Source organism: Rattus norvegicus, chromosome 11 (assembly GCF_021556685.1).
Source record: "Rattus norvegicus strain SHRSP/BbbUtx chromosome 11, alternate assembly SHRSP_T2T, whole genome shotgun sequence".
NCBI classification, from domain to species: Eukaryota; Metazoa; Chordata; class Mammalia; order Rodentia; family Muridae; genus Rattus; species Rattus norvegicus.
The window spans coordinates 70402125-70418304 of record NC_141544.1 but is presented as its reverse complement, the minus strand read 5'-3'; the positions used below and the strand labels follow the sequence as shown (position 1 = coordinate 70418304).

At 42.4% G+C, this 16180-nt stretch overlaps 1 protein-coding gene across 5 annotated transcripts in view; it reads right to left on the bottom strand.

The window, feature by feature from the left end:
* The window catches only part of Gramd1c (GRAM domain containing 1C), an 85329-nt gene that overhangs the window by 51134 nt on the left and 18015 nt on the right, over positions 1-16180 (bottom strand). For 3 of the 5 annotated variants that reach the window (XM_087576605.1, XM_087576606.1, NM_001191826.2), the window contains 4 exons: positions 14568-14652; positions 4984-5087; positions 4355-4450; positions 2681-2761 (listed from right to left, as the gene is read on the bottom strand). In XM_087576605.1, the coding sequence (XP_087432731.1) occupies positions 2681-2761; positions 4355-4450; positions 4984-5087; positions 14568-14652 (366 nt within the window). The remainder of the gene's footprint in view (positions 1-2680; positions 2762-4354; positions 4451-4983; positions 5088-14567; positions 14653-16180) is intronic. The other 2 variants (XM_087576607.1, XM_087576608.1) reach the window with 1 other exon arrangement.

The following is a 16180-nucleotide window of genomic DNA, read 5'->3' as shown; positions in this document are numbered from 1 at the left end:
TCAGTTTCCTCTTTCTCAATAAGAACCTGCCCAGCAAGCATCTGAACTTCGTGGGATGCTTTCCAATGCAAATGATGCATTCCCTGTACATTAAGCTCCAGCCAATGATTTACCCTGAAATCCTTCCCATTCTCCAAGGTTCATTTATAGCACTTGTCCAATCCAGATAAAAGTGTATGCGCACCAGCTGTTTCTCTGAAGATCGTCTGAGAGGGCTGTTCCATTGAATACTGTCCAAGAGAGCTGTACCACTAAAATCCTGAGAGAAGGCCTTCTCCCCACAGCACACACAGCTGCACCAGGATCCTGCAGACCCCACAATTCCCCTTGTGAATTCTTCTTTTACCCAGTGGCTCTTTAGAAACCTTCTACTTAACTTCCACTTTCTAGTGAGCCTCTGATTCCAAATTTCATTCCGCTGTGACCAGAGAATACATTCTTCATCACCTTAATCCTTTTGAATGTACTGAGGCTTGTTTTATAATCTAGGACTGTGGTCTGTTTGGAGAATCACCACATGCCCTTGAGAAAAATGTGTATCTGTTGTTGTTGTTGGACAAAACATTCCATAGGTGTCCTCTGGTCCCGGTTAGTTTGTCATGCTCTTTTCTTTCCTGTTGATCTCTGGATGGTTGTTCCCATCATTGGAAGTGGGGCGCTGAATTCAGCTGTTATTGCTAAATTGTTTCTTTTTCCCTTCGATTCTGTTCCATTTTGTTTTGTGTGCTTTAGGGCTCTGTTACTAGCTGCATACATGCTTACAACTTCCCCATATTAGCTGACTCTTTTATCAGGGCAAGCCTACACTCCTTGTCTATCTGCTTTAGTGTTAAAGTCCACCTGGTGAGATGGTTCTCATCAACGCTGCTCTCTGTTTGCACGTCTTGCTGGCTTCTTTCACTTTCAAGACGTCTGTGCTTTGAAGTTATCCTGTCGCCTCAGGGATAACAGATAGCTGGGTTGTGTGTTTTTTATTCCATCAATCTTCAGGTCTTGGGTGCACGGTTCAACTCATTTATATTTATATGGGGATTTACGCAATATCTGGTAAAAGGTCGTTTGGTTAAGTGTCCTGGCTAGTTTTATGTCAACTTGACACAAGCTAGTGTCATTAGAGGAGGGAGGCACAACTGAGAAAATGCCTCCTCCATAAAGTCTAGCAGTGGAAGCTTGTAGGGAATTTTCTTAATTAGTGATCTATGGGGGTGGGCTCAGCCCACTGTGGGTGGTACCATCCCTAGGCTGGTGGCCCTGGGTTCCATAAAGAAACAGGCTGAGCAGCAACCCCCTCTGTGGCCTTTGTATTAGCTTCTGTCTCTAGGTTCCTGCTCTCCTTAAACTCCTGCCCTGACTTCCTTTGGTGATGAGTCTTGATGGGGAAGCCTAAGCTGAATAAACCCTTTCCTCCCCAACTTGCTTTCGTCATGGTGTTTCATCACAGCAATGGAAACCCTGATTAAGACACTAAGTGTGGGGGTTGGGGATTTAGCTCAGTGGTAGAGCGCTTGCCTGGCAAGCGCAAGGCCCTAGGTTCGGTCCCCAGCTCCAAAAAAAAGAAAAAAGAAAAAAAAGAAAGAAAGAAAAAAGAAAAAAAAGACAGTGTGTTTTGTTTATAAATGTGTGTCCCTTTACATTTCCATTATTAGCTTCTTATATGTGAAATACATATTTTCTAGTTACTCACTTTACTTCCAATAATGTTTCTTTTACTATTTTTCATCTTAGTTTTTAATTTTAGGGATCTTAATTAGCATAGTAACTTAACAATAAGGTTGAAGATATAGCTGAGTGGTACATAGAGGAGGCTCTGGGTTCAATCACCATAACAACAACAATTAAGGGACTGGGGAGATAGATCAGTAGATAAGAATGCTTGCTGGTCAAGTATGAGAACCAAAGACAAAATCCCACATAAAATGCCAGAAATGGCTGCACATACCTCCGGTTCCTGTGGTTGCCAGCCAGCGGCCTAACCAGCCAACTCCTGTATCTGTGAGACCTTATCTCAAAGCAGTGAGATAGAGAATGGCCAAGGACGTGGTCAGACATTCTCCTCAGCCTCCGTATGCAGGTGCGCCTGCGCATGCGTATATGCACGCACCTGCCACAAATCCCTTTAGAACGCTTTAATTCACACTTGTAATTACATTTATTTACCCATCTAGTTGTGTTGTACGAGTGTATGTGCCTGCGTACCGCGATGTGCAAGTGGAAGTAAGAGGTTAGCTTGTGGGTGTCAGTTCCCTCTTTTAACGATTCTCCCACAAATCAAACGGGGATCATCAGGCTTGGTGGCACGTGCCTTTACCCACTGAGACACTTCCCCAGTTCCTGAGTTGTTTTCAATTTTCTTCCTCTCCTTCTTTTCTTTTCTTTTTACAGGTATGTGTGGAGGTGGGGGGTGTTGATGGGGTCTCACAACGTTCTGTAGACCAAGTGGGCCTCGAACTCAGAGATCCACTGCCTCTGCCTCCTGAGTGCCGGGATTAAAAGCATGAACCACCACACCCTGCTCTTCAATTTTTCTTGTTTAGTTTGAAAAAGAACACAAAAATTAACTACAGAGCATTTGCTTTAAATTATTGAACTGTCATCAGAATTGGATCCATGAACATAAGAAAGGGCTCTTTGCAAATCCTAGTGTGCCTTCTTACAGAATGCTTCCGGAATGAGCACTTACCTTATCTAGCAATACATTCTGCCACAACCTAAATATGCTCAGGTAACTTCTGTCTCTGGCACCAAAAGACGTGAAGAAAAACTACAAAGGAAAATAAGGAGACAAGTTGAGTACTGTAAAAACTGAGAGGAAGCGTCTGTGGGGTCCTGCTATGACCAAAGCCGGCCACTCCCAGCTTTCAACAGCTTTCACTTCCCCTTGGCGCTAAAAGGAAAACAAATAATTCTCGCATAATGAAATAGCTTTATAAACTCTGCCCTGTAACAAATAGTATCTTATGTAAACAGTTTTCAAACACAATGCTGTTCGTTTTACTAGGAAAATGGGCTAAAACTAGGCAGCTGTTCATGCTTAGCATAATATTCTCAAATTAATCTAAATAAATTTATAGGCAAAAATGGAAGTTTTTTTTTTATTCTGAACTTTGAGATGTGACGACTATCAATTGAGCCCCGCATAAACTAAAATTACAAGTGGATTTCAGAAACGTCTATATTAATGATGCAAATTTTAAGTTATGCAATTTTTTTAAAGTTTAAAAAAATTCCAAAAATACTGGATCTCTATTAACAGTGCACATAAAACACCCAAGTTAAACTTGGAGGTCTATGATGTTATTATAGAAATGAGAAAATGATAAAATGCTCAATCTATAATTCTGTGTCTCTTTTCAGTCCAGTCTATTACTCTACATTTAGCTACTTATATTAAGTCATATTTAAAGTTGACTTCAATGAGAAAGAGCAGCAAGATGCTTCCTGGAGTGGAACCTCACAGCGGGTTCTCTCATCCACTGGCCTGGTCAGTGGCTTCCAGTCACAAAGTGCTTATCTACAGGAAGGGGAAGGCAAGGCCCATGCTGTTGTGATTAGGAAGCTTCCACACATTGATTTGGGCATTAATGCTTTCACAGACAGACTTTTCAATTCATTAACTGAGACTTCCTGGCAGTGGTGGCATACTTTAATCAGAGGAGGCAGAGGCAGGTGGATCTCTGAGTTAGAAGCTAGCCTGGTGTGCAGAGCCAAGTTCCAGGACTTCCAAGGCTATACGGAGAAACCCTGTCTCAGAAAAAAACAAAGCAAACCAGAAAACAAACAAAAGATATATATCCTTTTTTGTTGTTTTGTTTTTGTGGTTGCTTGTTTTACAAGACAGGGTTTCTCTGTGTATCCCTGTCTGTCCAGGAACCCAACCTACAGACCAGGCTGACCACGAACTCATAGAGATCTGCTTGTCTCTGCCTCCTGAGCACTGAGACTAAAGGCATGTGCCACCATGCCTAACTACATACGGATACATATTCTTTATAGAATATACATCCTAGCCCTCTCTAGACAGTGTTGTGTACACAGCATATAACCTAATGATTACTAATGTCCTTGTATCCTTTGAATTTCTTTATTTTTATTAGCATACAAAGAAATAGATTCAATTGTGACATCATTAAACAAACTATTGTATTTTATGTATTCACCTCCCACTGTCTTTCCTGCCTCTGGCTGTTCTGCTTTCTCCTCTGCGAATAGTAACTATTTAAACATACAAGAACCTGTTATAGAATATCCCTTGTCTCCATGAGGCACTGTGACTTCAAGAACTACCTGCATTTTTGATGCTATGTAAAACACATCTTCCTGTTACTAATGCGGCAAAGCTGGAGAAGAGGCTCACCTTTTCCCCCTCTGTGATGATCTGGATAGCATTTGGGATGAGTCGAGCAGTTTTCTCCTTGGTCATAAAGGTTATATTCTTTAAAGCAATAGAAATCTAAACACGCACACACACAAAAAAATATTTTTTAAAAACTGAAATGCATGTTTTCAGAGACATATACAACCCCAAATACCAAGTGTCAATCTAATCCAGAGTACTGGGCTAAAAGCCCTGCTCTTGGAGTTTACAGGCACATGCTGTGTTCTCTGTGAACATGAAACTCAGCAGTGGGTCAGACATGCTCCCTTCAGTGTGACGCCCATCACTGTGGGGATCTAACATTAGGACTGGGTGTGAAAGACGTGGGAGTTGAGGATCCACATTCGAACCCTCAAGCACAAGCTAGACAGTCTGTCAGGTAACCACGGTTTTGGCAGCCAAGCCCCTTTCAGCCTAACTGCAGTAAGTACAAATGGGGCTTGATGTATTAAAATTAGAAAAATGCATCACACATTTATGTATACATAAACACATTATACTTACATAAACATAGAGGTACAAATATGTATGGTTTTACTTTTGAATCATCTTAAATACATTCCTTTTAAGCTATTTCTATCAAGAAATCAAATGCAAACATAGCTTACTGTGGTTTCCCATCTGAAGATGTTGCTATAGAAACACAGCCAGTTTTCTGAAAGGTACAGCCTCCCCTGAAGCAAGATATCCCTCTGAAGAGCGCAAGCGTAATCTGTAGAGATGAAGATAAGGGAAGGTCATTCACAAAAGTCTGACAACTGAGTAAATCTTATGCTACTTCAGCTGGTGGGATGCCATCCCTGTCTACTCATTCATTCACTTTTTGTTCATTCATTTGTTCATTCATCCACACTCTGTGCCGGCTATTTTGTTGGCACTAGGTTCACCAAAAATATTTCTTACCCTCATGGAACACTGTAAAAGAAAGACAGGTATGATGGTTGACATTGGCAACCTGCTAGAATCTGGAATTGTCCAGGAGACAAGCCTCTGGGCGTTGCTGGGAGGGATTGTTTCAATCAGATTAATTGAGCAAGTGAGACCCACCCTGGATATGGGTGGTACCATTCTATGGGCTGGAATCCCAAACTGTTTAAGATGGAGAAAACTCGCTGCTTCCTGACTATGTGACAAGCCACCTCGAGGGCACAACACTATGACTTCCTCGCCATCGTGGACCGTGAGCCAATGAGCCAAAATGAAGTCATTCTCCTTCAAGTTGCTTTTGTTGGGGGATTTTAGAGCAGCAACAAGAAACGCAACTGCTCCAGTTCGAGAACACAGCTCCCCATGGTAGGGAGGGCACATGGTGGGGGCAGGTTGACCAGTGATGGAGAAGCAGAGAAAGGGGAATCACTGTGCTTAGTTGCTTCCCCCCATTTTCCCTTCTAATTCAGTTACAGGACCCAGCTCGTGAATGGAATGGTGTGACCCACATTCTGATACACCCAGAGGTGTGTCTCCTAGGAGACATAAAATCCAATCAAGTCCACAATGAAGATTAACCATCAACAGATACAAGAACAAGTTAGATGATAACCAAAGTGTAAAAATAGATAACGAGAGCGGTCATACAGCTAAGGGGGACGGTATGGAGACCCATTATCAGGAATGATTTTCCTGAATAAGTAATCTTTAAAAAATAATCCAAAGATCAATAAAGAGTTGACCTAATTATAATAGACAAGTAGTACATGCACAGGGCCCATGATAGAAAAACATACAACACATTTGAGAGCTAAAAGGTTGGTTAGGGTGGTGCACATCTTTGATTCCAGTGCTCAGGAGGCAGAGGCAGAGGCAGACAGATCTCTGTAAGTTTGAGCCTAATCCACATACTGAGCTCACTCCAGGCCAGCCAGGGATATATAAAGAGGCCTTGCCTTTATTGTTAACTTGACACAATCTGAGGTTACCTAGGAGAAGTGTCTCAAAGAGAGACTGTCAAGATTGATTGGCTGTAGGCATGTCTTAGGAGGCTGTCTTGACACTGATTACGGTGGGAAACAGACCACTGCGGGTAACACTGTTCCCTGGGTTTCAATTCTAGCCTGTGTAAGAGAAGAGGGAGAATACCAAGCACATGTCAGCATGTATTCATTCCTCTTGTTCCTGACTACGGATGTGATACCTTAACCAGCTCTCTCTGTGACGGACTGTAGCCTGGCACTGTGAGCTGAAATGACCCTTTCTTCTCTAAGCTGACTTGTCGGGGTATTTTGTTAACTGAAAAGGAAACAAAGACAACCGGTCTAGCTTGCTTTCTGTCATTGCAATAAACACTATGACCCAAAGACCCTTGGAAGGAGAGGAAAGGGTTTATTGAGTTTATACTTCCGCATCACAGTCTGTCATCTTGAGGGAAGTCGTGGCAGGAACTGGAGCAGAAACTACTGAAGAGCACTGTTTCCTGGCTTGTTTGCCATGGCTTACTCAGCTTGCTTTCTTATACAACCCAGGACCAATTGCCTAGGGTTAGAGTCGCACATGGTGGGCCAAGTCCTTACTCATCCATCATGAATCAGGAAAAGGTCCCTGAGGACATGCTCTCAGGACAGCTGATGGGGACATTTCCTCAGTTAAGGGTCTCTTTTCCCAGATGACTCTAGTTTGTGTTAAGTTGCTAAAAACTGACCAGAGCAACTATCGTGCCTCTAAGATTAAGCTCTTGCTTCCTGCCTAGTGCAAACCATAGCTCCCAACTACTGACAGCACAAGGTATGAGGAACTTCTGTGAGGTGACTCTGTCAACCGCTAAATTTTAAAACTGTATAAAGTTTTTTTTTTCATTTTAAAATAAGAGTTGTGGGGCATGGTGGTGCATATCTTTAATCCCAGCTTGGGAGGTGGGTGGATCTCTGAGAGTTGGAGGCCAGCCTGACATAGTAAGTTCCAGGACAGTCAGAGCTAGATAAAGAGATCCTGTTTCAAAACTGCACAAAACAAAACAGTTGACTAAGCCTCAAAACATTCAGCCTTAGTAGTGTTAAATTCTAAGCACTGAGCAAGGCAGTAAACCTTTCACAATGCTTCCTTTTGGGGGGATGAGATACCACTAAATAAAGGTATTAATAAGTAAGCAGATTAGGTGTCCCGTTCACTAATATGTATGTCCCAAGCAGACTGGGTTAAAGGTCGCCTTCAGGGGTCATGAAATTCTTATCTCATGGAAACATTTTATCATCCAATGCGTCCCAGACTTCAGAGATACCTGATTGGCTGATAACAGCGCTAGCCCCTCCCCAAAGTTCTGACTAAATAGGGCGGGGGCACCATTAAGGGGACTGTGTCACGGGCTGTCAGAGGGGGCCTGCCTTGCCAGATCATAGATTGCCCTGCATTATTTTATAATAATTATATTGAAAAAGACAGCACACACCTACAATATTTTAGCAGAAGAGTATTTGATATATGTTGATGGACTTTTCGGTGATTTTAAATTTTGGCTTCCTTAAAATGTGGGCTATCATAATAAATGTAGACCACAGCAAAATTGCTTAAAATTGTAGCAAAGAAAAGTAAATACATATAAAAGATAGCAAAGGCATTATATCACACACAATAGATAGAGGATTTTCTTTTAAAAGAGCAAAATATATGCATTTTTGTGCTCTTAACTTTGCTACTTATAAATGAGTATCTACTATAAAAATAATTGCCATTTTTAGGAGATAATGTTCCACACCTGATCAGTTATAATAACAACCTGATTCACTTAGAATGAAATAAGAAAATAATGTTTACCAAAAAAATCATTGTTACAGACTTTGTAACTTCATAATGGTTTACAAGAATGCTGTACTAAAACTCAAGAAATTAACCAAGAAGGTTAATTTTTCTGTAGGTCAGTTTGACACATCTTGCTTTATTCCATTCTGTAGCAATAATATGATCAATTTTGGTACAATTAAATGGCCCCAATATCTATAAAGATTTATTTTCATAACCACACCAAAAAAAGTAATAGTACAGGGCTGGAGAGATGGCTTAGTCCTTAAGAGCACTGACTGCTCTTCCAGAAGTCCTGAGTTCAATTCCCAGCAACCACATGGTGCCTCACAACCATCTGTAATGAGATCTGATGTCCTCTTCTGGTGTGTCTGAAGACAGCTACAGTGCACTTATATATAATAAATAAATCTTTAGAAAATTCTAGTAAATAAAGCACATTTTAAAAATCCAACAATATTAGGAAATACATGTCTCCAAATATCCACTCTGCAGTAGTGATCATGGAAAGCACTGTGTCGAGGACCTCACTAAGCAGAAAATTATCCCTTAAAAGAACATTTTAAAGATTGCTTTTTTAGATTTAATATTTAAATTTCAAGGGAAAAACTCTCATTTTTTTTGTCTTTTGTTAGCTCTTTACTTGCAATGGCTAAAAGAGTAAATATAAATTGAAAAAGAAAAACAAGAGGAAGAAAAAACCCCTCATGTCCGTGGGCAGAAGGAGAGACCCACATCCCTTGGTTTCTCTCAGAGCATTTTCTTCCAATGACTTAGCAATTCTTCTCCTGCTCCCTTGAAGGTGGTTTGAATCTTTTTTAAATCTAAAGATGCTTCTCCCTTTCGTCATAGCCCAGGGACCAGGAACCTTCTGGGAAGGTAAGAGCCTAGCTTTGCTGGCTAACTGGCTACCTGGTACAAAACTACCTCTGTCACATAGATGTGCGTTTAGATTTGAACCGGCTGGCTGTCGCAGCTATTTTCCCTAATTACTGGGTAAAGTTGAGGTGGATTAAACATGACCCGTGGTGATGTCAACTTGGCTCGTTTCAGGTCTGGTCTTCCCTTCTCTCCCTACCTCCTGCCCACCTCTCTTTATTCCTTCATTTCGACAGGTTCTCATAGAGCCAAGCCAGTTTGGCCTCGAACTCACTGTGTAGCTAAGGATGACTTCGAACCTCTCATCCTCTGGCCTCCACCCCAAGTGCTTTCCTCACCGAAGGCATCCTTAGCACCCAGCTATGTCCTTTCTAAGGAGGCGGTTTCCAGCCTGTTGTAGCTGCAGGGCTGCCAGTTCTTATGCTCTCACCCACACCACACTCGAAGCTTTGTTTTGTTTGTATGCTTTGCTTCGTTAGACGGGGTCTCCCTGCCTACCTCTGATTGGTGATGAACTCATTGTGTATCATAGGCTGCCCTGAAACTTGGCATCCTCTGCCTCCAGATGCTAGATTTGCAGATCTGTATCAACATGGCTGGCTTGCACTCTAGTTTATGTTTAATCAATAACAAATTGCCTTTTTATTATTATTATTAATTCTCCTGCCGTGGTGGAGAGGTCTGCAAGAGGTTTCTGTACTGGATTGCATGTCCTCAACTCAACACTGCCCTGTCTGTACCTCTACCTTGTTCCCTTAGATAACCAGAGCGCTCAGAATGTAAGTTTGGAGCAATAACGTCACAAAACAGAACAGTCTTCCAAATGATCCTTTCAAAGGGGAAAATAAAGTTAAAGGTATGAACACCACTACTTAGGAAACAAAACAGTAGTGCGGAGAACTGGTGCAAGTTGGGAGGGATGGCAGTTAGAAATGCGTTATTCCCCTTATACAAGCTCCTTTAGAGATGGCAAAGACAATGTTCAATCAATTAAATTCAAAACAGTGCCGAGGGTGGGGCCGGAAGGCACATTCGCAGACTGAAAGATTTTAGACAGTTTTAGAAGACAGGAGGCAGATGCCAATGAATAAACCCTCATATTAAATGAGTGAATAAAGAGTAAAACCAATGACTAGAGCCTCAGCTCCAAAATTTATATGCTATTTGCATTTTAATCATCTCCCCCAAGGCTCCCTTTCCCATGCCCTAGCCCCACCCACTCACCACTGAGGGTATTTTTGTGCTCCTAAAGTGTAATCTATCTATAAGTAGAATTACTGGCTCAAGGTTCACTATAGATTTTAATGAAGACTTCTTTGATCAAGATTAGTAAGTAAAAGAGAGAAGGCTCAAATGAGTATTGGGAATAAAGAAAAGGCCAAGCTAATGTGCAGATGCTCGGACATTTTCTAAGATGCCTATGGCCATCCCACTGCAAATGCGCCTGACTTCACAACTAAACAGGGCTGGCGCTAGTTAGCACTTGGACTGGGAAACTGTTTCTAGGGGATAGTTAGAAACAGCTGTAATTTTGCACTTATACCTGAGAAAAATTAACTAACAATCTAAGTATCTACATCTATTGGAGGGGGCTAAGGGCTTTAAAATGTGGTTGTCCAGAGCTTCCAGGGACTAAGCCACTACCTAAAGTCTATACATGGACTGACCCTGGACTCTGTCCTCATAGGTAGCAATGAATAGCCTAGTAAGAGCACCAGTGGAAGGGGAAGCCCTGGGTCCTGCCAAGACTGAACCCCCAGTGAACATGATTGTTGGGGGGAGGGTGGTAATGGGGGGAGGATGGGGAGGGGAACACCCATAGAGAAGGGTAGGGAGAGGGGTTAGGGGGATGTTGGCCCGGAAACCGGGAAAGGGAATAACAATTGAAATGTACATAAGAAATATGCAAGTTAATAAAGATGAAAAAAAATGTGGTTGTCAGTGTTGAACACCAAACAGTGCTTAATTAGCATGTACAAATTTGAGAAAGGTTTTCATTAGGGCAGGACTGCTTTATCCATCTGTATATCAGATGTGAGGTGAAACTCTCCTCAGCCATATAGGTATGGAGAGTAAGAACTGAAGAGACCTTAGCTTTAGGTATGATCCCTGCTGCCTTATCCTCATCCTCTTTCTCCTCGTCGTCACTAATGACCTCTAATTTGCCAAATCCAAATTTCCAGTTCCTGTATTTTCTTTATTTTTTTGTTTTATATACATTGGTGTTTTACCTGCACGTATGTCTGTCTGTATGAGGGTGTCCAGTCTCCTGGAACTGGAAATACAGACAGTTGTGAGCTGCTATGTCAGTGCAGGGAATTGAACTGAGTCCTCTCGAAGATCGGGCAGCCAGTCTCTTAACCACCAATCAATCCACCTCATTGTTTTTGAGACAAGGTCTCTCATTGAACCTGAAGTTCACTGATTTATCTAGGAGAGTTAGCCGTGAGCTTCATTGATTGGCCTGTCTCCTCATCTGCAGGGGTCCCAGGAGAGCATCCCCACACATGGCTTTTATCTGGATTCTAGGATTGATTCAGACCCTTGTGCTTGTTCATCAGACGCTTCCCCAATGAAGCTGTCTCTCCAGCCCCTAAACTTCTGAAAGTTTGGGGAAGACAGTTATGTCACTCCTCCATAACTGTTTAATTATTCAAGCATTTATTCATAGCAATATGGACTCATAGATATTTATTTGATTCTTTGGTTCCTTATCCCAAATCGTTGTTATTTTGTTGCTTAAGCTATTCTAACGTTGAACATCAGGCCCTGTTCCAAGTTGTTGTCTGTTTCTGCTTTCTTAACCCACCGTTGCTACTGTAACCATAACGTGCTCTGTCCTCACTTCTGGAGTTGTTACTGCTCCAGAAGTTTCCTCTGGGAGTGAGGGGCTGTTTTCAGAAGCCAAGACCTGAGCTCTACACATGCTTCTTGATGCCAGAGTCTCAGCAGACAGAGATAGGGAACAGACAGGCAGACTCAGCCCTCCATAGCCATGGCTTCTACCCCCTCAGGCTAAAGACTAAATCACAAAGGCATGTTTAAATGTTTCCTTTTGAAAGAAATGCAGCTGTATTGAATGTGTGCAAGCTGTCTTTCAGGTCACGAGTCTCTAAACATTACATATACATATAACTACCATTTACATCTCATTTACATTGTGTGATCCACTAAGAGTAACCCATGTTCTTGGGTTCCATGAGAATGCTATACTATTTTACATAAGGGCTTGAGTATCCACAGACCTTGGCATCTGAGGGGACTTCCTGGATCCAATCTGAAATAGCAAAGGCCAACCATATATACTGAGCCACTCATGGTTGGAATGGGTTCACTTGTTTATAACACAAATAGTGTCATTGTTACAACTGGGATATCCCAGGATATCCCTGAGACCTTGGTTATTTCTAAATATTTTAAGCAATGAAATTCCTTCATAAAGATGTGGCCAACGAACAGTCATGTAACCACCACCAAAATACCATACAGAACCATTCCAACACCCCGATAATGTTCCCTGTACAGCCATTTTTCATTTATATCAGGTTCTAAAATGTCTACGTTAAACATATTTACTGTGCCAGTCAGGAAAACAGATACAAATATGTAAGTTTTTAAAAACAAACATGCACACTGAAAAAAGTATAAAAGACAAAATATTTGCCAAATTATGCAGATAGAAGAATCAACTCTTTTCTCCCCATTCTCCTGGGTGGCTCTCACGTGTATTTCACTATACAATGAAATTAGTATCTTTTGAAAGGATAAAAATCAGGGCTGGAGAGATGGCTCAGCGGTTAAGAGCACTGACTGCTCTTCCAAAGGTCGTGAGTTCAATTCCCAGCAACCACATGATGGCTCACAACCATCTGTAATGACATCTTTTTAAAAAAAAAGAGAGAAAGGATAAAAATCACCAGGGGGTGGTGATAACACACCTATAATCCTAGAGCTTAGAAGGCAGAGGTTAGGAGGAAAGCTCCAAGTTTGAGGCCAGCTGATCTACATAGAAAGTGGCAGGACAGCAGGGGCCACATAGAAAGACCCTGTCTCAACAAAACAAAAACATAAGAACCAACAGGATACATTTTAGAACTGTTTCTGTGGAAAGCCTTCTGTTTTAAGTGGGAGGCTAGCAAGAACATTTGAAACACGTGCAATTACAATTACAAGAGGCTGTAATTGTTTTAACAATTAACACTTAGCCTTCCACCACAACAAAAAGACAACTGGCTCTCCTTTCCCTCCCAATCCTCCTGTACCCACCACCACTTTCCCCACAGTTTCGTACTTGAAATTTTTATTATAAAAATATATTGCTTCTGCTGGGTGTGGTGACATACGTCTATAATCACAGCATTGGGAGGTTGAGACAGGAGGATCACGAGCCCACGGTTATCTCCAGATAGAATGAGTTCAAGGCCAACCTGGATACATAAGACCTGATTTCATTTCCCAGAAGCCATATCAAAATCTGGATGTGGGGCCTGGAGCAATAGCTTAGTGGTTAAGAGCACTGGCTGCTCTTCCAGAGAACGCAGGTTCGAGCTCCAGCATCCACACGGTGGCTCACGACCACCTGCAACTTCAGTCTTAAAGGATCTGACGCCCTCTTCTGGCCTTAGAAGGCACTGCATAAACATACATCACAATAAACTTGCAGGCAAAACAACTATATACAGAAAAATAATTAAATAAAATTAAATTTAAAAAAATGTAAAGCTGAGCATGGTAGTGTACTTGGAATCTCAGCCCTGTGGAAGAATACAGGAGGGATGTAGCCAGTGGGGAAGCTTCAGGTTCAATGAGAGACCCAGTCTCAAAACATAAGGTGAGCTGATTTGGAAGGTATTCAGCAATGACCCCTGGCCTCCACACACATGCACTCCTACATGCTTACATGTACATGCCTGTACATGTGTGTACAAAAACAGATACGCAATAAAGCATTTTTGTTACAAAAGTGACTAAGTTTGTTACCGGAAAGCCTAGCACATATAAAAATTCTGCATGAACCAGAACACGAACAATGACTTAGACCTAAATTTATTCCTAGAACCTTCTTATTAAATTGATCTATTAGTGCACTTGTTGAAGAGTGTATTTTTTTTTTAAAGATTTATTTACTTTATCTATATGAGTATACTGTAGCTATCTTTAGATGCACCAGAAGAGGGCATCAGATCCCATTACAGATGGTTGTGAGTCACCATGTGGTTGCTGGGAATTGAACTCAGGATCTCTGGAAAAGCAGTCAGTGCTCTTAACTGCTGAGCCATCGCTCCAGCCCCTAAGAATGTATTTTTCTCAGAAAAGCTACCTACGATGACTATCGAATCTAAATGTTCCTTTCAGCGCCTTATGTAGAGAGGCAGGAAGAAACCAGGAGCACACACTTCTTCTTAGTACGGAATATCTCATAGGTCAGAAATCGCTGTTCCCCTGGTTACATGTGGCTTAAGCTCGTCTAACTATAAAATGGGACCCTGTTTTCCTTACGAAGCAGTCCCTGTCTAGCATGAAGACCTAAGCTCTCTCTCCATGCTGTCTTCTGTCCCGTCATGTCTGTTTGTCGGCTGAGTACCTGCTATCAGCTTTTCGGAGTCGGGCAGGTGTGTGAACTGCTGCCTGTATTCCTCGTTCCTGTCTTTGTAGGTGGAGCTCGAGATCTGAAACAGAAAGACGAGGTTTCTGTTTACTTACACTTGTAACCGCTTAGAAAGCATCTATGAAATGAAACTTGAAAGTCACATCCTTTCTGTCAATATTATGTCCTTATAGGAAAGAGCCATGAACATTTCAGAAGCCATTTGTGTGCCGCTTCTGTGAGCACGGGGTGCGCTGTGGAAGCTAGGAGCTGTGTTGACAAAGGAGGCTGGGCTGGTGGAGAGAAAGCAGAAAAGCTGTGTTTAGTAGTAAAGGGGGGGAAGTCCTAAAGTCATCTGGGCAGTCTGAAAGCATGGGCCCACCTGGAGCAAGCCAAGCAGCAGACTAGCAAGGACTTTGGCAGATGGATCTCCAAGGAAGGGACGCCATGTGGGCTTGACACCATCCATGTGCTCCTACCAAACAAAGCTGAAGACACGGGAGCGGCCAGGAGACAGACTAAACTACTTCCATGTTTCTGCCTGGACCCTCAAGAGGGGAGAGTGTGAGGGGCGGGGTCAAAGGAGAAGAGCACGTTAGCTAATGTACATAAATCTGTCGGAGAGCCCTTCTGGGTCTTTGTGTTTGATATTTAGCAATCACTTGTCAATAATATAGAGGGTGACTCCTCAAAAGTCAGCCTTAAGGAGAAAAGAAAAGCAATGATAAATCCAGCAGAGATATCCGTTCCCATGTGTTACAGGACGGACCCAGATTTACTCTAAGCAAGTTCCTAAGCAAACAAACAAAATCAAGCAGGTGGGGAGAGCGGAGATCAAGGCCTGGAAAGTATGGCGGCACAGCGGCAAGGCTTACAAAAGTGGCATATGGAGAAAGCGCTCTGCAAAGAGGAAGGCTGGAATTCCCAGCAAACCCAGATGAGCCCATGCCAGGTGCAGAGCATGGGAAAACCACCCATGGCTCAAAGTAGTAACAAGTCTCACCCTGGGTGTCAGGTTAAGACAGTAATGCACATTAAGACATGCACCCTGTCAAGTTCTACAGAGAACGACACCTGACAGACAAATTGTGCACAGAGAAGACCAGATCCGTTGGGAAACAGCAAAGCCGGCCCTAGCTTGCCTCCGTTGCAAGTTAGCTCATCTTTCTGAATAAGTTCTCTCGTTTTGCTTGCTACTGTCTAACTGTCTCTGGTGAATTCTTTGTAGTGGGATGCAGGAACCTGAAACCCTGCCGGAGATAACCTCTAATCCACAGAATCACTAGCACACAAACCATTCGAATCATCCAAAAAAAAAAAAAATAGGTAATAAAAACAATCCTTGGTGGACCTCAGGCAATGGATTTAAGAGCCTGAGACATCAAAGAATTTATCCCCCAAATGTTCAAAGAAGAAAAGGAAACCATACTTGGTGAACTTAAGGGCCTACGAGATGATGGGTCCCGGCTGTCCTAGCTTCGACTGTCAACTTGACAGCTCAGAGCCATCTGAGACAAAAGCCTCGATGGAGGAATTGCCTCGGTCGGATTGGCCTGTGGGCCTGTCTGTGAGGGACTGGCTTGATTATTAATTTATGCAGGAGGGCCCAG